The 25,418-nt window shown below is 38.5% G+C and overlaps 2 protein-coding genes across 3 annotated transcripts; one reads left to right on the forward strand and one right to left on the reverse strand.

The window, feature by feature from the left end:
* Positions 1-803: 803 nt before the first annotated feature.
* Positions 804-13,591, reverse strand: ENKUR (enkurin, TRPC channel interacting protein). Its single transcript, XM_075143939.1, has 6 exons — positions 13,559-13,591; positions 13,407-13,522; positions 10,721-10,866; positions 7,316-7,542; positions 5,323-5,469; positions 804-1,218 (listed from the first exon to the last, which is right to left on the reverse strand). Exons 2-6 carry the CDS (start codon positions 13,481-13,483, stop codon positions 1,045-1,047), a joined length of 771 nt encoding a protein of 256 aa, XP_075000040.1. The 5' UTR covers positions 13,484-13,522; positions 13,559-13,591; the 3' UTR covers positions 804-1,044.
* Positions 13,592-13,955: 364 nt separating this feature from the next.
* Positions 13,956-24,761, forward strand: THNSL1 (threonine synthase like 1). Of its 2 annotated transcripts, none has more exons than XM_075143941.1 (4): positions 13,956-14,032; positions 17,550-17,637; positions 18,107-21,261; positions 21,303-24,761. In XM_075143941.1, exon 3 carries the CDS (start codon positions 18,163-18,165, stop codon positions 20,383-20,385), a length of 2,223 nt encoding a protein of 740 aa, XP_075000042.1. In that variant the 5' UTR covers positions 13,956-14,032; positions 17,550-17,637; positions 18,107-18,162; the 3' UTR covers positions 20,386-21,261; positions 21,303-24,761. The 2 variants fall into 2 exon arrangements, with proteins under 2 accessions (XP_075000042.1, XP_075000041.1); XM_075143940.1 differs by lacking the exon at positions 13,956-14,032 and adding an exon at positions 16,960-16,992.
* Positions 24,762-25,418: the final 657 nt, after the last annotated feature.

Below are 25,418 nucleotides of genomic sequence, written 5' to 3' on the forward strand. Positions count from 1 at the left end.
AGTTTAAGATGAACAAGAAATATAGCCTAGAATCACTGTGAAGTCTTCAAAGCCATTCCCTGACAGATTTATGAAAGGAACTTAATGTATGTGAAAATTTGGCTTTTAATAGTTAATTTGAAATTTTTTACTTCATCCTCTGCTGATGTCAGATACTATGATGTCACAACAGCTGCTGGTGGCAATGATTGATACCATACAGAAAAAGCCATGTTCTGAAGCAAAGGTTAAGCAGCAGGAAGGCAAAACAATTTTTCTTTTTATACAAATAATTGGCATATAGTGTGCTGATATAATTTCTGCCTAGGTCTTGACTCACATGCTAGTATATTTCTTTCATTCTAACATTACACACCTAATAGCAATCAAAATACACTTTTCTACTTTAGTTATAGATTTACTATAGTATTACAGAATTATTTATACGTAAAGACACACAGCAAGCGACATGTGGTATCAGTATTGCATGAAGTCTATGTTATTATGGGCTTCCACTATAAAAATTGGTTTTGGTAACAAAAAATGAGTACACAAAATGTTATGCAGAAGCCAAGCTGTTTAGAAATACAATCGCTCAAGCTTTTAATTAAAGCGCAACTGCTCTTTAATAACTAGTCAAGAAGCCATCCTACCCTGAAGTTATATTTACCAAGCTGTCTTCAGCAGCCAATTATTTCACTTTGTTTTGGCTATGCAAGGAATGGAGTGCTCCAAACATATGAAACAGTATTTTTTATGCTCTTTGTATGACGTTTATAGAAATCTTAGTAGTTAATAAAAATTACAAAGAATAACAGATTAAATTCACGGATTTATACTCAAAATTTAATTAATAATTTTATGTCAAAACATTTTGTGAATTATACAGATGAGAGCTATATGTAACAACTTTTCTAAGAAGCTACATACTTCTATTAGTTGAATATTTCCTTCTGAATAGTTGGCGGTGTTGATTTCTTCTGAGAATTTAGGGGGGCCGTTCTTGGAGATGTAGGGATAGAGAAGAAGAAAAGGAGGAAAGAGGCAATATCTGAAAAGCAGTCCTTACTCATCTGCAATGTAGATAACTTTGTGCTTCTCAATTACTTCTATGTCATGCTCCAGTTGTTTCATCTGTGATTCCAGCTTTTCTTTATATAGCTTCTTGGGTATGGTGTCTATTTCTACTGAAAGACCCTGAAATTCACGGTACACTTCCTCCCAGTTCTTTTTTAGCCCCTAGTGCCATGAAAAGGAAATGTATGAGAAAAACTTACTTCATTAAGAATAATATGCACATAAACTACTTACTTAGGGTTTTTTGTTAATATTGCATTTGATAAGTGTCACTGCAATGTTAAAATAATAGATAAATATATGGATAATGTTTAATCATCTTAATTGGACCAAATTAATTAAATGCTTAAAAGTCAAAGTAGTTGCAACAGAAATAATTTTGACTCACTCTGATACAATATAAGGAATGGTCTTTAAAAAACTCTGTGCCTTGGGGAGAAAAAAATACAGTCTTTAAGAGGCAACAAAACAATAATTAAATAGCCAATGAAGGACGAGCCACAAAAATGCTATACTGAAAAAAAGTATGTCAATGTGACTAACAGTCAACTCTATAGCCTACCAGGAACTCAAGGAAGACTGTACACTTCCTTTCCAGTCCTCAGTATCTTCAAGAAAAACTGCACAAGGTAAATGAAGAGTGACTCTTCCTTATTCTATGTAAGAGACGTTCTATGCTTTCAATGATCTACAGGTAGGCAACTTTACTCCATTGTATCTAATGCTAGCATGCTCACTGAAGAACTACTAGGATTCATAAAAGCTGCCTCAAAACTCATATCGCTCTAATGCTTTCTCTTCTCCAAAATGCAACAGGAAATATCTTACAAATGGCACTGTAGAAACCACTTCCCCATAAACAGCAACCTGGCTACCACAGATATCACGTCACACACAGTGGTGTTACGTACCTTAAGTAATCACAAGAGTACTGATACTTGGAACTCCAGCCAAAAGTCAGTGGCAGTTTCCGTTCATCTCACCACCAGCTTCATTTTCCATAATTGAGACTTTGCTCAGTCCATGGACATCAAACTGATCCCACAATATTTTAACTTCTATGAACTACTTGGAAAAAATTCTAAATAATTGCATTCCCTTCCCAATCTACACTTACAATAACATCTATAGGCAATTTATTATCATTTGGACTAAAAAACCTAGCTGTCACTGACCCTATCAACAATAATTTCAATAACTGCTACCTCTCTTGAATACTGCTATGCAAAAGATTACCTTACTAGATAAAGTGAACTGTATCTTCCATATATAAAAGACCAAAACCCTGCCTAAAAAAACCCATGCAATCATCTGAAACGTGCTCATAAACCTGTTAATTCACCATCAGAGACAATCTTTTATCCACCAATATATGCTGAATGGAACCAGACTGTGGTGGAAAAATAAAATTTAAAACTTGCCTTTATATCCTCACAATTACTGCAACAATTGCTCTTACTTTCTTGCCTCAAGAGGATAATCAAAATCTACACATCCTATACATGCACATATGAGGATTTAGTAGAGTTTATTCAGTGCGTCAAATGTCCTCATGAAAATTATATGGGTGAACTTAATAATCACACCTACTAAAAGGAACTCATACAATAATCAGTAAATAATACAATATGGCTATCAGTGAGAAAACACTTTTCCAAAATGTTTTTGGCTCTCAGTTTTGTTTCCTTAGAGGAGATCACAAAGTATCTTCAAAAATGAAGAACTGAAGTTACTCTCTTGGGAACTAAAGTTTTCAGCTCTCCTCCATAACTAAAACCAGATTCAGCTGACACACTGATTTTATGGCATGTTGTGATTTCCAGCCTCATGTCCTTTTTCTCCATTATTGTTAAGCACCTTTTCCCTCGGATTGGCTAATTGATTAACATACTGAAGCTAAATTTAGAGGAATTATTCCTAATACATATTTAGCTTTGAAGATTGTTGCTTCTATTTCAGAACTCAAGGACTCTTGTGCTTAAAAACTTGTCTGATTTTGTCCACTGTATGAATTGGTCTAACAGAAAAAAATTACCTGTCCCTGCCAATACTGACTAAGAAAAACATACTTTTTAATATGAACTAATATTTTACTGACTCAAAGCAGTGTATTTATTGCATAGCAATTTGTGCTTTTTGCATATTCATATTAAGCATCTAAGTGTTGTCCATAAAGGTTATTCCAAAAATCTTCAAACACAAATATCTACATAAATTTAAAACCCCTTTCTCAACATGTGAAACTAAGAGCAACAAGCCTATTTATTTACTGTCTTGTAATGCTACCTGTCTTTGCAATCCAAGGCTGTAAAGTACTTAAATAAAGCTCCTAGTCTACCAGGCTAAGGTATAGTTTACAAATATATAGCCATGAAAATAAATACAGTATTTCCAAAACTTTCATATAATAGTCATTCATAGCTTCTTTTAAATAATTCTTCTTTGTGTACATTAGTAAAAAATGGTTTGGAAATAACTGAAAACAGTGAGTTTTAAAACACATTAGGGAATGCACTCATCACAATTTACTCTATGCCTACAGAGTGGAGAGATCAAAAGCAGATCATGACTCCCTACGTAAAAATCTCCCTCACAGCTCCTCTGACAGCAATGTAATATGCTGACGACTATTGCTATGGGCTAGATCACAAACTGAGTAACTCTATATAAGGAATTCTAATACATGCTGGATCAGTCAGAAATATGTACTGCATTTATCAACATACTCTTTTATTCTCACAAAATCTCAACTGAAGTAAGCATAAAGGAGAGAGAGAGTTCAAAAAAATGTTGGCACAAATTATTTCCCTTTATTTTTGTAAGTTCATGAGGCTTGATTTTGTTCTCAGACATCTATTGCCACATATTCTTTCAAATCAGATAGTGCACGTGTTCACTAGCAATGTCAATTATTTTAAAAGACAGGAATTCCCGTATGTCTACAGCTGAGGACTGGGCAGAAGCCACATACCCTGGGGACACTAATTCCTCCTGACAATATAACTGTACAAGTAATCTGGCCCATGAAAGAGCAACTTTTGAAAAATTTAAAAGAAAATACTGAGTTAATAAAAAAAATCTAAAAACTTTTCAATTAAAAATATTGCAGTGCACTTTTGTATTTTAAAAATATAGAACATAATTTTAATCAAACTAAATGCAGAACTGTGAGCAACTGAACTCGCATGCCTTTTTGCACATATATTTTTGCTGCAGAGTTAACAACTTGTCCCATGCCTTTCCCACCATAAAAATATTTTAATCTTCACCCTCGCTGTTATGTTCTTTATATTGCTGTCAATGCAATACCCTCACCTCTCTCCCATACTCTTTCCTAGCTTCTACTGCTTGCTGCATAAGCAAGAGACACCATTGTGCTAGCTATTTTGGATCTTGCTAATTAGCCAGTTAATCTTTGCAAGTGAGTTAGACACACTGTTTTCTCTCTAGATATTCTGCTGGGTTTTTTTGTGGGAATTTAGCATCTTGGAGATGTCCATCCATCTGCTAATTTGTTTCAGGTGGCTGCTAAGATCAAGTTATTAAGGGACAGACTGATAAACAGATATCACAGTAATGTAAGCCTCATTTTCATAGGAAATTTGGCTAAAATGTGGTCACGGGAAATTCCAGTTCAAGGACTGGATATACTTTTAAAATGTCTTTTTTCCGCTCTACTTCTTTTATGGTATTATTTCTCGTTAGAAAATCTTGTGCAATAAAAACTGTATGAAAGACAGTATGCAAAACAGCTTGACAAAATACAATTTTTCCAGTCATAGTTCTACAAATACATTGCAATTTAATCCTGTTTTCTGGTTTTGCCACATTTTGAAGCATGACCTTATGCTTTAGTCAGTGAGGTCACAATGTGAAGATAGAAACTGCCAATAAAAGTGGCAATGTTATGCAGCAGGAAAAAAAACCCAAAACAATTTGTATTTTTCCATGATTCACAATTAGAGAGTCAGAATTGTCACTAAATCCATATAGGTGATTTTCTGCATCCTTTGAAGTTTCAATGAAATTCCAAGTCATTAAGGGGGACAGAAACCTAACAGAATTGAAGTACTTCTCAAACTGGACTAAAACTGTACCTAAATCAGCTCCCTTTAGTTCAGTTTACAACTGTTCTACAGCTCCATCTAGTGAAAAAATAACTAACTCATTTGCCTCGCTTAAAAAATCTAGTATACTTTTATTATTCATATGGACCTTATTAATCTTTTGTACATGTTACTAATTACACTAAATCAAAATACGCACCTGCAGAAGACTTCTCCTTTCTTCGTCAGATAGCCGTTTCATGGCTCTTTTCTTGAGATGCTCCAAGATACCGGCCTCATATTCTTTCTGAGCTCTCTTCATTTCTTCATTTCTCTGTGTTACATATTTTGGTGTAACACCATAATCCTGTAAGGGTAAGGAAGAAGTTTCTTACATGTGCTTTTAAGAAGGAAAAAAAGACATATGTGTCATCCATAGTACATTACATGTACAAAGACAGCTTGAAATGCGATTTTGTGCCACCGAGCAATAAAATCTTAAATCACTGTGTTCTTAGAAGTATCAAACGTGATTATCTTTGTAGCCTGAGCAAAACGTACAAACAATTCCCTTCAATGTATTTTTGCAACCTTGGAGGACAAGAGAACCCAGAAACCAAAACATCTATTTACAAGAACTGATGGTTAAGTGAGGAGTTTGAAACCCACTAATGACAGCAAGCTATTTTACATTTTTATACGGGGTCAGATTTTATGTTCTGAAACATATTCCTTAGATACTTTTTTTGAAAGGTCTTCCTGTACTCTGATTTTTGCTGAACATTGCATGCCATAGAAGAGAGTGAATAGTGTTTACACATACATGAAAATTGGACTAGTTAGGAATGATAAACTATCCCATACTCGATGTGGCAGAATTGTGTTTCTGGGAGGAAAAATGATTTCTCAATATCCCAGATGTACTTGAGGGAACACATCTATTTTGCCTTATCCTTTGTAAAATGAAGCGTATCTAGCTCTGCCAGAAGGTACCAGACTCCACCTTCTTTCTACCAAATGCTAAATGATTCACAAATCTTTTAATGTTGGGTAGCACTATGACTAACATTGTTTATATATATCTGTTTAGCCATGCAAAGGTACTGCAAGGGGTTTTTTGCATTTTCTCTGTCATGAGTTATGTCATACGTCATGTCTCTTTTTGCATAATGCTCTGTTGTGAGTTACCTGTTTAGATAAGCCAGACTCCTGATACATCTTGTTTTCCTGAGTAGTGGAATGGACTGTTCTTGAGCTTGGAGGAGGTTGTCCTTAAAGGCATGCCAGCTCTCTCAAGCTCCTTTGCTTTTCAGAGCTGTCTCCCACGGGGTCCTACCTACTAGTTCCCTGAATAAGCTGATGTTTGCTCTCCTGAAGTACAGGGTCTGTACACTACCACTTGCCTCCCCGAGAAGGAGGGGATCTTGAACTACTTCATGGCCTGTGCAACCAAGACTACTATTGATTATCACACCTCTGACCAGTTCTTTCTCATTTGTAAGTAGCAGAATCAGAAGAGCATGACCACTGGTTGGCTCATCCACAATCTGTGTTAAAAAGCTGTTGCTGACATGCTCCAGCAACATTTTTTGATTGCTTTCATCCCATTGTGTTGTCCTTTCAGCAGATATCAAGGAGGGTGAAGTCTTCTATAAGAAGCTGCACTGTGATCTGAAGATTTCCTTGAGTTCCTTAAGAGATTTCATCCAGTTCCTCACCTGGTTGGATAGTCCATAACAAACACACTTTTGACACTTAGTGGCCTCTCCTCTGATCCTGACCCACAAGCTCAACCAGCCTGTTGCCAATTCCATAGAAGAGCCCCATATATTTGAAGAGCTCCTTCATCCAAAGGGCAACCCCTCCTCTTCTTCCCTGCTTGTCTTTCCTAAAAAGCCAGCATTCATTCATCACAGAACTCTGTTTGTCTCCCCATTTCTCCCTGGGTTCCCAATGCAACACATATGCTATCGCTTTAGGAGCATCATTCTGCCAATTTTTTGCTGACAGCATAAGGAAGTGAATACAGAACAAAGGCAAGGCACAACTCTAGTGCCAGTGATTTCTCCGTGATGAATTTCAAAGGTCTACTACAAACAGCAGTGGTATCTAAACATCTCAAAAAGAATCATAACATTTCATAGGAGAATGCAATAGAGAACCTAAAATAGGCATTGCTACTAGTATTTCCACTATAATTTAATGAAACTTACCTTTTTTTTAATATATCTTGGAACAAGTCCTGAAGTTTCAAGCAGGTATTTATCTCCCTGTCTTCTATCAACATAAATAGGTTGAGGCTTTTTAGGCAATCCTGTGATAGCAGCAACTGCATTTGTATTTATAAAATTCTTTTTACTCTGAATTCCCATAACTGGGTGATCTGTTCTCCGTGGCACTGATAATGCAGGCAATTTCTTACTATCCTGTTCTTTTTTTCCTGCAAATTGAGCATGTAAACATTCTCAGCAATAACCATGAAGAGCTTTGCAATTTAATGTTATTACATTTTCCAAAAGGGAAAAATTATGTACAAAATTACATAAAAATAGAAACCAACTGTATCTACAATGAAAGAATTGACTGGGAATGTACTATGATGAAAATGAGTATGCTTGTTTGGCATAACAGAAGTTTCATAACCTAGGGAATACTATGTTGTTTTAAATGGGTTTGCCTTATGCCACTCATTTCCTTTTAACTGCAGTGGTACGTGACTTCTTTCAAATGTAATTAGAACTACCTTTACTAGAGATGCTCGTTGTCAGGGCCCTTAGGCATTAATGGCCCTGCCCAGCCTCACCTGCGGCATCCACCCCACACCGTTGTGCTCAGGAACCCCATTTCAGCTCAGCCCTGGGCTGTCAGTGCCTGGCTGAGCTCTCTCAGCCATGCCTGCCCCTGGTCCTATTCCTGAAGAGCTGTGTGGAATCAGTGGATGGACTTGGCCCGTTACCCCATCTTTTCTGATGGTCACTAGGCCATTGACAGGACACATTTTCATCACCACTCGCTCTGCTTGCCTGGCTCTGGTGTGGTGGGACTGCATCCTGTTGGTGAGGTCATTGCCCAGTCTTCACTGTGGTTGCCCTCAATTTCTGCCTCACCTCCCCTTAGGGAAAAGCCCTGCTCTTGCTGCTCCCCAACACTCGTAAACAACTTCTCACAATCCTTTCTCCAGAGAATATAGAAGCTCTTCCTTTTTAGTGTAATCTTTTCTCCAAGGCATCAACAGAAAGTCAGTAGTCTTCCGAGCAGTCTGACTTCAGGTGAGTGATGAAAGACAATTCATTTCCCACCATATTTCCCACTAGATATAACTCTAACTCACAGTCATTATCAGAGATAATGATTTGATTCAGGTTGCCTGAGTTCATGTTCTTCTTTGGCAGAAAATAACTGTAATGTCACATGTGACAGAGCTCATTCCTACAACAGCTGGTTTCCTGATACTGACCCCACGAACCAGTGCTTTCCTGGGTTTTGTTTTTACAACCTGATAGCTTGCCACAACTTAGTACTGTAGGACACACAGACTTAAATCTCTGTTTCTCTTAGGATTCCTTTTGGAAACAAGATCTCTGAAGCTTCTCAGTGAGCACTCGCTCACCCTTATCTGCAGTACACTGGTGCACATTTGCTGTTTTGGGAGCCCCCAGTTCTTCTGGAGCCAGCAACCGAGCTTGGTTAAAATGAATGCCAGAGTCCGGTAATACAGCAAGATTCAGCTGAAGGTTAAGAAACACACCTTTTGTGAGGAAGTGGTGAGTAATCAGACTCTAAAAGAATGACACTATCCCAGACTTTAGGGAGAAAAAAAAATCTTTCTGTTCTGTCCTTGCAATCTATTTTTTAACTAGTTGGATCAAAACCCGTTTTGAAGGCGGGACAGATACCATAAAGACAATGCCATAATCCCATTTAGACAACTGATAACTGGTTAAATTCCAAGTGATGAAAATGCCATGCTTTAAAAGAGGTGATTAAGCAGTGTAACTGAGGTAGGTATGAAATTCCATCCAACAAAGGTACAAGAACTTTCTGAGTTAATGATACAGTTCCTTCTCAAGATCTGTTAGGCATGGCAATGAAATTACTAGTCTGGATCGAAGCTATGATGTGTCATAGTCATTTTGAGGCTCTGGTACATTGACTCCAAATGCAAACACCCAAGCACACACTGCTATTATGAAGTCCTGAATCAACAAGTTGAAATAGAAATATTGTGAGCTGCTTGTCTGAGAAAAATGAGTCAGAGTGCTGTATCTTAATATATAGCAAATTTGAAGTAGATAACACTAATTTTATAATACAAGTACTTAAAAGGAATCTTATGAACTGCTCCAAATTATTGGTGATTCAACCTTCTTTCCTATGCCCATCTAAAACACTAGTGTGGTAATTTAACAAGGTCTTGAGCTTGGAAGCAATCATGATCAGATGTCATGTAGTATTACATTCCAGTACACTGAACGCTGTTCAGATTTCCTGCAAAAGTAAAGACTTCATTCAAAAATGACCTAGGATGCCTACAGGACCTCTGGAACCAAAGCTTATCTTAAGGTTCTAATAATCCATACTGCCTGAAGTGTTAAGCCTCCAAAGCTTCCTGGGACAGCCTGTATTTTCAGTGCTAAAGCCATTTGCATGTGCCACGCAAATTTGGGTGCTGGACTCCTACATTCTCTTAGACAGCTGGTTTTTTTTTATACTGTACATTAAGATTTTCTATTTTTCCAGGCTAAAAACAATTTCAAGCTGAAAATTTAGAAGTCAATCACAAATTCTACAACAATATACTTTGAACTCCAACAGCACTAAGAAGGTCACTCCACCCTTGCAGAACTGGCCATGAGGCTGAACATTAGAACTGTCAACTCCTTATACCCAGAATTATGGTTTGTGCCCAAAGATAGGATGCATTTTGCAACAAAATATTCCAATTTTCTTATTTCTGTGACATGCAGCTCTCAAAAAAATTCTGTGCTTTGAACACGGCCAGCCAATTTAATGCTAGGGGATTAAGAGCCGACGATGAGTGCTGAAGAGTAAAAGCTGTATGTTGGTTATAACATCAAGAAAGGCACACATACTTTTCCCATATCTCTTCAAGCACGGAAAACAATTAGTTCACTTTTAATACCCCCATTTGTATTATTTACTTTAATATTAGTGATCAGTTGCAGAAAAGAATGGCGTGCAAATCTAAACTACATAATTACAAATTGAAATATCAGCAGGATAGAACATATCATCAACACATCTTCAACATCTGAATAGCTGCAGCCAAAAGAGATATAATTTTTCTTTATGTTTCAGCTGGTTTTGTACCACATGACAGTAAATGCTTACTGTATTTTCTAATCGAATATATAATTTCCTTGTTGCTTGTTTCAGTATTTTACACAACAAATAAGAAACATTTTTGTAAAATAGAGAAATAATTTTTGTATCATAGATACTATAAAAGGAACAATGGAAACTGCCCCAGCATACAAAAATGATTTTAAATATAAAAAAAATTTGATTCTCCATAACTGTTACTTTCAACATTAATATTATCAATTTTAAAATTAAAAAAATACATTACATTTCATATCTTTCATGTCTACACTTACTTGCTGGTAGCTTGGGTTCCTTTGAATGTTTCTGCAGAAAGTTTTTTGGAGATGGCACTGCAACTTTTGCTGGTCCCATAGTTTTCCACTGAGCTTTATTTTTTGCTACTTCACATTTCACTGATGGTCTAAATGTGGATATATACCTTAGACATTAAAAAATAGCGATAAAAAAGTTAAAGGTCAGAAAATTATTAAAAATACGTCTTCAAAGAATATACATTTTTGCAGTAGTTCATGCCAAAAGCCTAAGCTATTTTGTTTTGTACTCTCTCCCAAATAAAGGCCATCATTCATAAAACCTCCATACTAAGGCTAAGGGCAGCACTGCACTGACAGATTGTACTTCTGATTCTGAAGTTAGCGTGCTTCTTCCTTCTTCTCTTGTGTCTCAAGGTCAGTATTATCACACTATCGGAGATGATTCCTGTATGCACTGTTCATATAAATACTGAAAACAGGTATTTTGAAACTCGACAAAACCTAAATTTTGGAAATAAACTGCTTTGAGTGTTGCATACTGAAAGTTTGACAGAAATGTGATTTTTTTTTTTTTGCGGTTACACACTTTTGTCTTTATTTTTTAACTAACTCCATTTTGAAAAGGTTTTTTTAGGGGTATTTCTTTTTTTTCAAAATGCATCCGAAATATGCAGCTGTTGTGCATCTACAGGAAAATAGTAATCATGAACCTGTTTGTTGGATTTTCTGTATTTGAAAGTCTGTAGTATGGGAAAGATGCAAATGCCAATGTATCTTGGCCATTTCAGAAGCTGCAGTTGCAGTATATTGTAGGACCTTACATAACACAGCAATCAAACATATCTCAGGAAAAGCTCAGCTGGCTTCAAAAAAGACGAGACCTGTATTGATGAGAACATTCGCTGCCTCATTCTATGGGATGAAACATTATTTTAGAGGTGTATAAAACCTCATGCTTCAGAAAACATGTCAAACATAGTCGACAGTTGGACAGAATGTCCTTGATCATCAGTTTATCTTATTACTGTCCACTGTATCATTGTCTCAATGTTCCTGTTGAACCATCTAGTACAGACTGTTATAAGAGATTAGATGAGACGGATGGCTGCTCTGGAATAGCACAGCAAACTGTATGTTTCTTACATTACACAGATCCAAACGATGATCTTGAACTATTGTAATCAGTGGTGGCTTTGGCACTAGCTGAAACGGCTAATGTGAAGATCAGTAAGGGCTCAGATATGAAAAGCTGTATGCACACACTGCTGTTTTGGTGTAATGTTGCATATGGCACTGTAACTTCTGCTTTAATCAAAAGTATGCAAATATGTTCGCCAATCATTAGCTGATTAGCAGCATCTTGCCTCTATCTGAAGGACTGAGCTGTCAGAGATGTTTTCCTGAAGGAGCAGAACTCCCTGCTCCTGAAGTTAAGGCTACCTCATTGTACCTTTTAAAATATGTCCATCTTTAGGAAACATGTCATATTAATTTCTGGTAGACAAAAGCTGACAAACAGTTGCGCTTTTCTTTCACAGAAAAAACTATACCATGTTTTCAGGTAAGGAAAAAAAGAACAAAAAGATTACATATAACGCAACTTGGTCAGTTGACAGTGAAATATATGTATGATTTAATTTGAAAAAAAAAAAGACCCTAGATTTTGTATGCATTAGTTAAAACTGGTCAGATCACGCTATTAACCAGGTTCGACACTGTTGTTTCCAGCTGGATATTTGGCACATTGCAAACCAAAGCAAGTGGGGTGACAACAGAAGTCAATGAGATCAGAAGGTGATGCAGTCAGATTGCATCCAACCTGAGGAATCCCTTGCCTAAACTGAACCTGATGGTCATGCAGTATCCAAATCCCCAAATGGTATTAAGACAGGAATGGATTTAGTGTGCTGCGTGCCTTGCCATACCGTCATTTCACTTTCCTCTGTCTGCCAAAAGTATCCTTCATTCACATTGGAAACAAAAAAAAGATGTATTATCTATTTTTACATGGAAAAGGTTCAGAACTAGGAATCTCACAAGTCTGAACCTTTTCACCTGAAAAGGGATAACTATCTTTGTTCCAAGGAGTGTCACTAATATTTCTATACATTTTAAAGCTATTGCGTTATGACCTACGTTAACCTTTCACTGTCAATGCTAACTGTAAGAATTTTCTTTCATATAAAATAATAAGGAAAAACAACATATGTTTGCACAATTATCAAATAAGAACTTTACAAAAACTCTCAGAGGAATTAATGGTAGGGGGGCAAAAGGCATTTTTAATGTTTTTAAGGTAAGGGGTGAGAAAGAAAGGCAAAAGAAACAATGTCAGAAGACACACTTGATACATGAAAAGAATGGAAGTGTGGCACTGAGAAAAATTTTAAAAAGCCCCAACTTTTCAGCTGCTCACTGAAAAATTGTTGTAAGTGCAAATAAAAAAAGATGTCATGTAATTCTGCTGTGAGGAAAGAGTGCTTTGTAAATTCTTTGTCAATGAACAAGATGGCGTTGAAGATACCAAACTGAATCATCAGTTCATGGAGCAGGCTGTAAACCCTCGGATAGTCAGTGACTCATTAGGAGGGACAGTAACTACGCAAAAACTAGATTTTTTTTTTAATACCTGTTACACGTAAGATGTATTGCCTTGCCAGAACCACTCACCGTGTCTGCAAGCGGTGCAGTCACACCCACGTACCTGGGAGGTTTGACAGGCTTCTCCTCCAGGCGGGGCAGGAGGTTATAGATGCTCTCCTGGGCACACTGCGCCGCCATCCTCCGGCCGAGGGGCCCCGGACACGGGGAAGCACCCACCTCCCTGAGGGGCCCTGGACACGGGGAAGCGCCCACCTCGCTGAGGGAGCCTCCCGTTTCCTCCCTCCTCGCCCTCGGCCGCTTCAGCGAACCGCTCCCTCCCGCCGCCCGCCCCCTCAGGCCGCCGAGGCAGGCGCGGGCTGGCGCACTGTTGTCTCCCGTTGCTAGGTAACAGCGCCATGAGAGGGCGGAACCTGCGCCATCCCGCTTCCGCCTCCCTCCGGCGGAAGGCAGCTGTCGGCAGGCGCTAGGGCCGGGAGCGGCAGCGCAGGCGCAATCGCGCCAAGCAACGCCCGGAGCCGCGCAGGCGCGCTTCGCGGAGGTGAAGCCGGCCGGGCCGAGTCAGGGCGCGCCGGGCGGCTTGACTGCGCGTGCGTCGCGGCTCTGGGCGGAGTCGCGCGGGGGCGGGGCGGGCAGGTGTCTCCGGGTGCGCGGTGGGCGGTGTGTGGGTGAGGCGGGGGGCGCGTGGGGTGCGCGCGGTACCTGTGGCAGCTGTCCCCGCCCCCGCCGGTACGTGAGCGCGCGCCGCGCTGGGGGGCGCCTGGGAGCGCCTGAGGGCGAGGGGAGCCGCGCCGCGCCGCGCCGCGGGAACAGGGCAGCGGCGCCGCCGCGCCCGAGGGGAGGTGGGAGCCCGGGGCTGCGCTGGCCGAGTGGACGGGCGGGTGCGACTGACCCGGCTCTGTGGTGTGGCGTTGCCGCGGCGCGGGCCGGCCGGCCCCCTCCTCCCACCCGCGCTTTGACACCTTCGGGGCGTCGAAACGGTGAGGCGGGAGCGCGGCGGTGAGGCGGGAACCTTTGCAGGATCTTGGTCTGTGGGATGATCGTGGGACGGTTGAAGTTGAATGGTTTACTTTGGGATTATTTTTTTTTTCTCTGCGTAAAAGCTCTGAGAAAAGTCAAATGGAGGTTGCCCTGGTTAACAGTTTTGAAATACGATAATTAGCAGTCTTGACCTGCCTTGAGATCTTTCACAGCTGCAAACTGCCACTGACTTGTTTGGTTACTGAATTTTAATGGCAGGTTATGTTGTTGCAAACTTTGTGTCTATACCAGTAAGAGAGTTCAGTTTTCACTATAACTCTTGTCGTCAGCAGTGGTTGTTAAAACTGTGGATACTTGCTGATGGTATGCAGGTGCTGTCAACTGTCCAAGTGAAGGGTCGAGGTGTATTGTCAAAACTTAAAATTTGATTGTAGGTATGGATGTAAGCTCTGCTTCAAAAAAAACCCCACTCTTTTGGGAGAATTAGCTATATCTAAAGTTGGATTGTTTGGTGTTCTAACTAGACTGGTAAGCTCTACGAGATATAAAGACTAATTTGAGCTGGTTTTACAGTAAGGTTTTGCCAATGGAGTAAAAAATGGTTTCAAAGAAACAGCTGAATTCAGTGGTTGCAAGCTTCTGTGTAAATGTACTTTATATGGGTGCAAAATTGAATTACACTGGAATAGATAAAACCAACTGAGCAGCTAAATAAAGAAATTCCTTGCAAATTTTTGTACCAGATTAACCAAGATGATTTCAAACGATAGCATAGACTGCTTATAACTTCATGTAAACATGGTAAGCTTATAGCTAGAGAAATCTCGGTCTAGTTCTTTCCTTACCTATACCTGTAATTTGGGGGGATTTAAGTCCCTGTGGCCTAGATTCATAAAGCAATCCAGATGTTATGTCCAGCAGCTGTGTAGTGTGTACTGAGTGACTGCACCTCGAAGTGAATCTGTAGTGCAACTAGACATGGTGAGCAGGCTGCTATGCTTGGCATGGTTTGTACTTCCTCAGTTCATACATAACACTTGAAGTGATTCTTATGTTCAGGAAGAATGTTCAATCTCTAAATTTTTTAAAATCCTGAACATAACTTATTTACATCTGGGTGTTTAATACCTCTTTCTGGCCCTGTAGCTCTGTTATGTTTGTATTCACTAGAGTACATTACTAGTACGGTACAGCTTTATAATGATACTCAATATTACAACTACTCTTCACAGTTTTCTTCTTTTTAAGAACTATTACAAAAACCTTATATTGCGTCTACGCATGACCATTCCCTTCTACTTTACAAGGATACGGAAAAAACTGTACAGTATGATATGCCCATCTTTACTCTGATCTATGCCTTGTAATTACAGCATGTTCATCATGTCACAGCACTGGGTGCAAATACAGGGACTTACTGTTTGCAAGCTCATCTCTCCTTACAGAAGTGAGCAAATGCAAAGATTTAAATAATTAGAAGTACTTTGACTTTGTGAGGTATGCTAATAGTTTGGTAAAGAAAGTAGAGTGTAAAAGACAGACCGGGGAACACAGAGCAGAATCTAGATCAAGGAGCATCTGGAAGTGAAGAGTCTTTGTTTTTGCAGTTTGCTCTTACAAAACTTGAGCTTCTGTGTAACTTTTGAAGTTTGTGACCTGTGTCTCTGGTGTCGTTTGATATGATGCACATTGATGGGGAACAGCAGGGTCTTAAAGGACTGGTGTGATAACTGTAAACATGGGTTAATCATGAGTACGTCTTTGGAAGATGATGCAGTTCCCATTTGCTGCCTTTTACTGCAATTCCAGGCCTTCTTTTGCTCTCCACAGTGATAAAAAGCTGTTGGACTGGAGAGCATCTAGAGAAAAGGCATTGAACAATTGAAGGATTTGGAAACTTAGTCTTTAGTGAATTCCTTTAATTGTTTTGTTTAGTCTGTCTTAATTAATGTAGGAAAACACTTTCTCATTAAATTTTTTTCCACTAGTAAAAGTAGCTAGCATATAAACTAAAAAAAATTAATAAACATTGCAAAGCAAATGCTGGGGTGCTAGCAGCTAGATTGAGTCTTTAAAATGTAGTTATTAGAAGTTGCTGATTGCCATTTTGGTTACATGTTGCAGTGCCAGGAGAAAAAAAAAAAGTACAACTTGCAGCTTAGTCAACCATCTCTTTGTACTGCATACTATAGCAACTAAAAGTAATAATTTCTAAAAAATGCTGGTTTTATATATATTGCAAATATATATATAAAAAAAAAATATAAAAAATATTTTTTTTTTACAGTTGATGAGTAAAATTTCATTAATTTCCTAAAAGGAAGTTCAGTGTTGCTTTTCTTTAAGCATTTTTAGTCATGAACAATGAATAAATAACAATAACAAAGTGATACTTGTTTGCCTACTGTCCTGGTTTAACCTGGCAGGCAGCCAAACACTCCAGCAGGCAGCTTGCTCACTCCCCCCCATCCCCCCCTGCAGCGGGATGGGGAGAGAATCGGAAGGGTAAGAGTGAGGAAAACTCGTGGGTTGAGATAAAGACAGTTTAATAGAACAGAAAAGGGAAAATAATAGTAATAATGATAGAATATACAAAATGAGTGATGCACAATGCAATTGCTCACCACCCGCGCTGACCGATAACCAAGTAGTGATCGCTACTTCCTGGAACACGCCTACCATTCATATACTGAGCATGACGTCACATGGTATGGAATACCCCGTTGGCCAGCTGGGCCAGCTGTCCTGGCTATGCTCCCTCCCAATGCTTGTGGGTTTTTTTGGTTTTTTTTTTAAGCTGAATATCCTTAACTAGCAGGATACTTAACAACAACTGAAAACATCAGTGTGTTATCAACATTCTTCTCATACTAAATCCAAAAAACAGCCCTAGGAAGAAATTTAACTCTATCCTAGCCGAAACCAGGACACCTACCTAAAATGAAAAGTTACTCTGTAGGGATTTTCTGTGCAAATTTATGCTGATTTCTGCCCCTTCATTGCCCCTTTATGGAGATTTTGAGAGTTCTTCCCCCTTTGCCCTAAGCACGCCCTAAGCACAAATCATGTGCTGCAATTCATCCTGATACTGGTGTTGATTTCTCTAAGGAAACAAAATACTATGTTGAGAGCTTCTTGCTTAATCTTGGTCTGAGATCCAACTTTCCTAGTGATTTTTTTTTTTTCCGAGGGTAGAGTGTCTTCAGGGCGTGTTTTCTCTCTCTCTTAGTTTACACAAACTACACTTAATACAATTCTGTTATAGGAGTTCTTCACAAATCACTTGCTTGGTTTGCCATCCCTTCAGAAGAGAATTGGATGCAACTCTTCCAGCCTTGCTGTTGCACAAGTCTGTGAGTTTTCTGTGTATTTAAGTTGGTCTTGCTTTTTTTTTTTTTTTGAAAGACAATATAGGAAATCAAAGGCATCTTGGGAGGTGGGAAAAATGCGTATTTTGTTAACATTTTGATTACAAGACGGTAATTTAGTTAATTTCATTATTGTAAATGCGTACTTAAAAGTAAGTCTACTAGTGGAAAAACTAATTGGTTTTGAATTCCTATAAACAATATTATTTGCAAATAGTATTGTAGTGTTAGGTTTGGATGTCTTTGTTCACCCTGAGGACGTGGACTGTTTGAAGTTGGCTTGTCAGTGGAAGTGAGCTGGAGCTATGCAGGAGAGGGGAAAAGTACCTCCCTGGCACTGATGAAGTCATAACTGGATTTATGTTTGAATTCTTGCTGTTCTGAATTTCATATCCTTTAGGTTTTTTCCTAGATGTTTGCTGAAGGATTAATTACTGTTTTTTTCTTTTTGAAGCCGTTAAGTGGACTGTCAAGTTGGCTTGGAAAAAAGAAACAACAACCCAGCAGAAGATGTTTCACGTTGTTCAGTATCGGCCTTTAAGACTAATAACCCAAAACAGTCTTTCTAGCATGTGTTTTAAACTCATGCTTTCAAGACCTGTTGCACTTGCACAGCTATGGAAGTCATGGTTCTCAAGCCATTCTCTTGTTGGAAACAAAAATATTATCCTGATGGGACCTCCGGGTGCTGGGAAAACAACGGTTGGGAGAATAGTAGGTCAGAAACTAGATTGCCCTTTCATAGACATAGATGACGATGTCCTTGAAACAACCTGGAATATGAGTGTGTCGGAAAAACTGCAGGATGTTGGTAATGAACAATTTTTAGAGGAGGAAGGAAAAGCCCTGTTGAACTTTTCAGCATCTGGAAGTGTCATTTCCCTTACTGGGTCCAATCCAATGCATTCTGCTGGCATGCAGCATATGCAGAAAAATGGAATAGTTGTATATCTGGATGTGCCCACAACAGTCATTATGAACAGGCTGAAATCAATGAAAGTGGATCGCATCATGGGCCAGTCTCCTGGTATTTCTCTCAAGGACATACTTCAGTTTAGGAAGCAGTTCTACAAAAGGTGGTATGACATCCGTGTTCTTTGTGGAGGGGATATCGCAGCAGACGTTGTAGCAGAAAAGGTACTTGATGCTGTGAAGAGATACCAAAACTCAGAACTGGAAACTTTCATTTCTACTAGGTCTAGTAGGTCTGGAAGGAATACGGAAAATTACTCTCATAAATATTTCAGTGACGTTGTTACTGAGGGCTTAGCCCCTGATGGAGGACTCTTTGTTCCTGAGAGAGGACTTCCAAAATTCACTGCTGGAGAATGGCAAAGCCTAATAGAAGCAACTTACATTGAAAGAGCCCAGGTGATACTAGAAAGATGCATACATCCTGCTGATATTCCTGCTTCTAAGCTGGCAGAAATTATTGGAACTGCTTATGGAGAAAACTTTACTTGTTCTAAAATTGCCCCAGTTAGGCATCTGGCAGGCAATCAGTTTCTCCTTGAGTTATTTCATGGACCAACAGCATCATTTAAAGATTTTGCATTACAGATGGTGCCACATGTATTTGCATACTGCATTCCCAGAAGCTGCAATTACTTGGTTCTGGTAGCTACTTCTGGTGACACAGGGAGTGCTGTCCTAGATGGCTTTAGTCGTCTCCATGACACTGACAAACAGAGAATTGCTGTGATGAATTTTTTTCCTGAGGATGGAGTAAGCCCAATTCAAAAATCACAGATGATTGGCTGTCAGAAAGAAAATGCCTGGTCAGTAGGTGTCAAATCTGATTTTGATTTTTGCCAGACAGCTATAAAGCAAATATTAACTAATTCTGATTATACAGGCTTTCTTACAGTAGAATATGGAACAGCTTTAGCTGCAGCAAACTCCATAAACTGGGCACGACTGCTTCCTCAGATAGTTTATCATGCCTCTGCATACCTTGATCTTGTTCATCAAGATATTTTTCCTTTTGGAAGCCCTGTAGATGTTTGCATTCCTACAGGAAACTTCGGCAACATATTAGCTGCTTTGTATGCTAAAATGATGGGAATTCCTATTAGAAAATGTATTTGTGCTTCCAATGAAAACAATGTTTTGACTGACTTCATAAGAACAGGTGTTTATGATTTGAGGGGAAGAAAATTAATTCCCACTTTTTCACCAGCAGTAGATATTCTGAAGTCCTCCAATCTTGAGCGATACTTGCACCTGATTGCTAATGAGGATGGACAACTGGTGACACAATTATATAACCAGCTGGAAAATCAGGGTCACTTCCAGCTACGGAAAGATCTGCTTGAAAAGCTTCAGCAGGACTTGGTGGCTGGATGGTGCTCTGAGGAGGACTGCCTGGCTGCCATTCACTCTGTATACAGTACTACAGGATATATTTTGGATACACACACAGCTGTTGCTAAAGTAGTTGCAGATCGAGTACAAGATAGAACTTGCCCAGTTATTATTTCATCTACAGCTCATTATTCTAAGTTTGCACCTGCTATCTTGAGGGCCTTGAGGATTGCAGAAATAAAACAGAATCCATTAAGTCAGCTTCACTTGCTGAGTTCTTACAGCCCTCTGCCTCCAGTCCACTGGGGCCTATTAGAGACCCTGAAAAAGAAAGGGAATGAGGACCACCAGGTCTGTGCTGCTGATATGAGTATGCTGATGTCCCGAATAGAAACCTTAATTCAAAATCATTTTATGAAAGTTTTCTGAGTAACTGATCACATGTCCACTGTGTCAATTGTGATATCTTCTTAACAAGCTGCATGTTTTAATGAAGTTCATCTGGCCTGTGTCCAGTCCACAGCATAGCATCCACAGTTTTATACTCAGTTGTCAAGTTTTCAACAGTATTTGCAACACATGTGAGATTTCTAGTAGTGGTGAAAGATTGTGAATTGAGAGTATAAAAGATTGGAATACTTTTTTGCAGGTCATACATAAGTAGAGATAGCAGTAGTGCCGGCTTTCCTGGGCAGTGCTGTCTCCTTCACAAGCCTGAAGCGTTCTCAATGGAGGGAGGAAGATAATGAAGTCTGACCTTTCCAAAACTAACAGCTCTTGTTTAGTTGCAAGAATTCTGTGATCATTTGGTCAGTAGGTGATTAGTTAAATTTTAACTCGCTTCAGTTACGGCACTGAAACATAATAAGATATTGTAATGATGTTCGTATGTTACTAATGAGGGTTGATTTCATTACAAAGATTGAAGTATACTTGTATTGTTAATCCTTGAACCATTCAGTTTGGTGGTATGTTATCTTCTTGTATAATATTTTTTCTGTATCGTGAGGCCAGCATTTATGTAAAAAAATCTGGTTATTTTGTTTTTCAGGTGTTTTTTTCCTCCCAGATATTTTCCTGTGTAAAATAGAATCTTTCATTTGATATTTTTAATAATTTTTGAGATGTGACTCTTCCTCCAGTGTGTTGTAGTCTCTTTCCTAGATCTTTTCTATTTGAACTTTCAACTATAGAATCCTTTTTTAATGCTATAGAAGAATTTGCTAGTAGTAGCAGCAGTCTCCGTAAATAAGAACCAGACTTCACCATTTATTTACATTTACATGTATTCTATTTACATTTATTGTAATGTATTCTATTTACATTTCTTGTATTCTAAGTTTCAGACTATAAGTTTTATCTTAGAGGTCATATAGCTTTCTTGTTCTAATTACTTCTGTTTTCATATTTTTCTTAAATTAATTTCCTTGACATTCTATTCAATTCATGCTTTGCATGAATTAGTATAAGAAAGAAGCTTCCCAGGGTGCTTGGCATCTCATCAAGGAAAGTGAAGGATGAATTGCAGTGTCTGGAAAGTGTGATAGCATCAGAGGTATTCATTGTGTAACCTAAAATAGATCTATGTTAGCAATCTGTTTTTGCTAATGACAGGCTATTTATTGGTTTTTTGCATCAAAAAAAAAATAGAGCAGGTTGTCCTAGGAGATCATGTGGTTATGGACAAACTTATTCTGCTAACTGTAGAATATATTTGGCAAGGGTGTAAATTATAACCACATTTCACACTAAGAGAAATGGTAAAATGATGTACTGGCAAGTTTTGAGTGGTATGCAGTTACAGGTAAAGAGCTAAGAGTCATTGGATGTGAGGATGTATAGCTATGGGAGGTTGTGGTTCGCACCAAGATTCAAATAGGGAAGGTATTGGCAGGAGAGGTAGTAATTGATAACATTTTTTTCCTCTTCAACAATCGACATCTCCTAGATGTCAGGACTCTCTTGGGGCTTTGAACTGTTCCCATATCCCCCAGCTTCCTCTGTGTATCTGCTTGTATTTTTTGCCACATTAGAGGTGAAGAACTAGAAAACTATTTTAAAAAAATGTCATTTCTTCCAGTGCAAGGTAAAAGACCCAAGCATAATGTGCATTTGCCACAGTGAATACATTATACAATAAAATTAAATGTAGCTGATAACAAAGGTACAACACATTAGCTTTCTAGATTCTGCCATTCTTGGATGCCTTTTTAGAAGCTTTCTAGTTCTTTTTTCTGCTCAGTCCTCGTTCACGATTTCTGCAGTAACTTTGGAAAGTAATTTTTTATTTTTATTTTCATAGAATCATAGAACAGCCCAGGTTGGAAAAGACCTCAAAACATCATCTGGTCCAGCCTTTCATGGGAAGGGGAGCCTAGATGAGATTATCTAGCACCCCGGCCAGTCACATCTTAAAACCTCCAGCGATGGGAACTCTACCACATCCCTGGGGAGGCTGTTCCAGTGATTCAGTGTTCTCACTATGAAAAATTTCTTTCTTATATCAAGATGAAACTTCTTGTGGTGCAACTTGTACATATTTCCCCTTGTCGTCGTTCCATGTGAAGAGAGAGGCTCTGTCCTCTTTCTAGCTGCCATTTAAGTACTGGAAAGCTGTGATGAGGTGCCCCCTGAGCCTCCTCTTCTCCAGGGTGAAAAGAGCTAACTCATTTAGTCTCTTCTCATAGGGCAGAGGAATTTTTGTCATTTTCCAGACACAGCATGAGAAAGACCATAAATACGTAATGTAAAAAAATAGGCCAAGTTCTGTAACAAAAGCTGCATAAGCATATTGCCAAAAAAGAAGCATTGCTTGTGTAGGTGGTAAGTGCACATCCACCTTCTATTTCTGTATGTTTCAGTCTGATTCTCACAGTAGTTCCAAGTGGAAAAAATGTAACGCTTTCACTGGATGTGCTCAGTACAAAACCAGAATTCTAAGTCTTAAAAAAACCCCAAAACCCCCAAACAAACCCAACTGCCTGGATTGAATTACTAGAACGGAAATTGGTTTCAGCATAAGGACTCTGTGGAAATCCTGCAGTACCTGGTTCCATGGGGCTTAATGCCATTTGACATCATAGGGCAATTTGTTACATGCTGTTACGATATAGAAATGTCTACAAAGAAGAGCTTGTTTTCATAGAAAGCACCTAAAAGAGAAAAGCTGAGATTCTAAACAAGATTAGGCTAGAAGCCGACATCCTACCTTAAATTAGCTGATTATTAGATAAAACAGTCAGAACTAAACTAACAGAGGATTTTTTTTGGCAGGATTCAATTAATATTTCAAAGTAAAATTCCTAGTTGCTATTTTCACATCACATGAGCCATTATAACAGTTGATATGGTTACATGAATTGAATAAGTAAAAAAATGAGCAGTTGTACTTAGTTACGGGCTTTCAATGTGAAGTTAAGGTGTATAAAGGCAGTGGTTAAAGAGCACGTATGGTATTAGTACATTTCTCAGAATTTCTAAAGGCTTTTACAAGATAGTATTTACTCATTTTTTAAAATAATGAATTAATTTTTAGACTTTCTTATAACTTCAGTGAACTATTTTTGTGCACCTCAACTGCTTGTGGACCCTAGTAATGGGCACTATAAAATGCTGCAGTAGTGTTGTGATCCCGGATGTACACAGTATTTGTGACCAGGTGCTGATGCTGTGTTGTGGTAGCTGTACTGTACAGTCTTCTGGCTTGCCTTGTCCTGCTGGGCCTGGAGGAATGGAAGAGAAAGAATTTCCAGCGTACTCATTGCTATAGCTGACTGCGGGGGATAGGATAGTGAGGGAAGCAATCCTTCTGCTTTCCCAGCCCAGCTTTTCTAAACATCAGTCAGCAAAATACTGTGGTTCAACAAACATTGTGCAACTGTTATTGCACTTTTTTTTTCTCCACTGTCAGTATTATAAAAGATTCAAAGGGCATTAATGATTAAGAATGGACACAAGTGCCGGTTTTTTGGCTTTTGCAGACATTGTGCGCACTGAATGTTGTCATGCAGTATTTTCTATTAATGTCTTAAGGCAAAAATGGTATGCTAATGATGCACAAAAGCAAATCTACATTGTGATGGTTAGCAGGATTCTTTAAGCCATTTAGGCTTGGTGTATACACAGTTTGCTCCTATTTGTCTAAAGATTGGACGTTGCAGTCTAAATCGATATAAGACAGGTTTACAGAGAGTGTGAGCATGCATATATACACACTTCCATTAGCTTTGTTGACCTGGAGTAATAGTATAGCTTTAGTTAAGCTATTATTGTTCTGTATAGATAAATCTTTGCTGAACACTGATACTACATGAAAAATCTTAAGGACAAATGTAACAAATGTAAGGACAAATGTAATGTCTATATTTACACTTTTTATTATAAGAATATTTATATGGAAAATACTTTGTTTGGCTTACAGACTTACCAGCTGCTCATTACTTGCCTTTAGTCACAGTTCTGCTTCTCAGGGTGACAGAGAGTGATTTGAGGTAAAGGGTGAATAGAGCAGATAGGGATGACTTCAGAAGACAATTCTGTTTTCTTAGTATCTTATGATTTAGAAAGAATTGCTATTTATGTTTATGAGGTGATGGAATATTTTATCAGATGGAACTCCAAAGGGAAGATTCTTGTTTTTCAAGACGTCTTCAAGGACATCAAGAACAGACATTGTTATTATTATTGCTCTTCAAGGACATCAAGAACAGACATTGTTATTAAGTATATAGTGTTTGGCATGCCTGAAATATGCATTAGTAATTTATATCCACTATATTTTTTCTAAATAAATACTGCGGGATCCACTCTGTAGCATTTTCTTTGCAAATATGTTCTTAAAACATTATCAATGTGATGTAAAGAAAATTCACTAAAATAAGTGATTTCAGAATTTGATATTCTTAAATCTTAAAAGACATGTTCTGTCCTTTAGAAGGTTAGGTGTATAGGAAATGATCTAGTAATTCACTTTGCTGAGACTGACAGATGTTAGTGAGAGAATTTGCATCATCCTGTAGGGAAAGTATGCATAAAAAAATAAACCCACATCAAAAATAGCAAATGTCTAAACACTCTGTTTACGTTGCACCACAGACTTGTCTGGTGCTGCATGGAAAGTCTGTATTCTGAGGAATTAATAGGGAAAAGGAAATCTATGACAGCTTAATCTTTCTTATTCACGCTTAGTTCAGTGGAGGGATGAACTGGTTGTTAACAGTTGCAGAGCAACTTTGGTTCGCTTGGAATATGATTTCAGCATCATGGGCTTAAAAATTACTTGAATGGTTAAAATAGCAATAAGAAATTAATAGTTAATTTCAGTGACTTAATGTGAACAAGCAGTTAATTCTGAACATATATTAGCAGCTTGAGGAGGATTTAAATGTTACTGTGTTTTTTCATAGTAGTCATAAATGTGCTCAGCATGCTTATCAGAACTGGGAAGCTGTTGCTTCAACAAT

The sequence above is a fragment of the Calonectris borealis genome, chromosome 2 (assembly GCF_964195595.1).
Source record: "Calonectris borealis chromosome 2, bCalBor7.hap1.2, whole genome shotgun sequence".
Taxonomy (NCBI): domain Eukaryota; kingdom Metazoa; phylum Chordata; class Aves; order Procellariiformes; family Procellariidae; genus Calonectris; species Calonectris borealis.

What these genes read in the sequence shown, in the direction of transcription:
- ENKUR (XM_075143939.1), bottom strand. Translation starts at nt 13,483, where the DNA reads ATGGCGGCGCAGTGTGCCCAGGAGAGCATCTATAACCTCCTGCCCCGC. An exon ending in AAGCCTGTCAAACCTCCCAG is followed by an intron (nt 10,867 to 13,406) that starts GTACGTGGGTGT and finishes TTAATGTCTAAG; the next exon opens with GTATATATCCACATTTAGAC. An exon ending in AAAGGAGAAGTCTTCTGCAG is followed by an intron (nt 1,219 to 5,322) that starts GTGCGTATTTTG and finishes TCATGGCACTAG; the next exon opens with GGGCTAAAAAAGAACTGGGA.
- THNSL1 (XM_075143940.1), top strand. An exon ending in CCTTGCTGTTGCACAAGTCT is followed by an intron (nt 17,638 to 18,106) that starts GTGAGTTTTCTG and finishes TTCTTTTTGAAG; the next exon opens with CCGTTAAGTGGACTGTCAAG.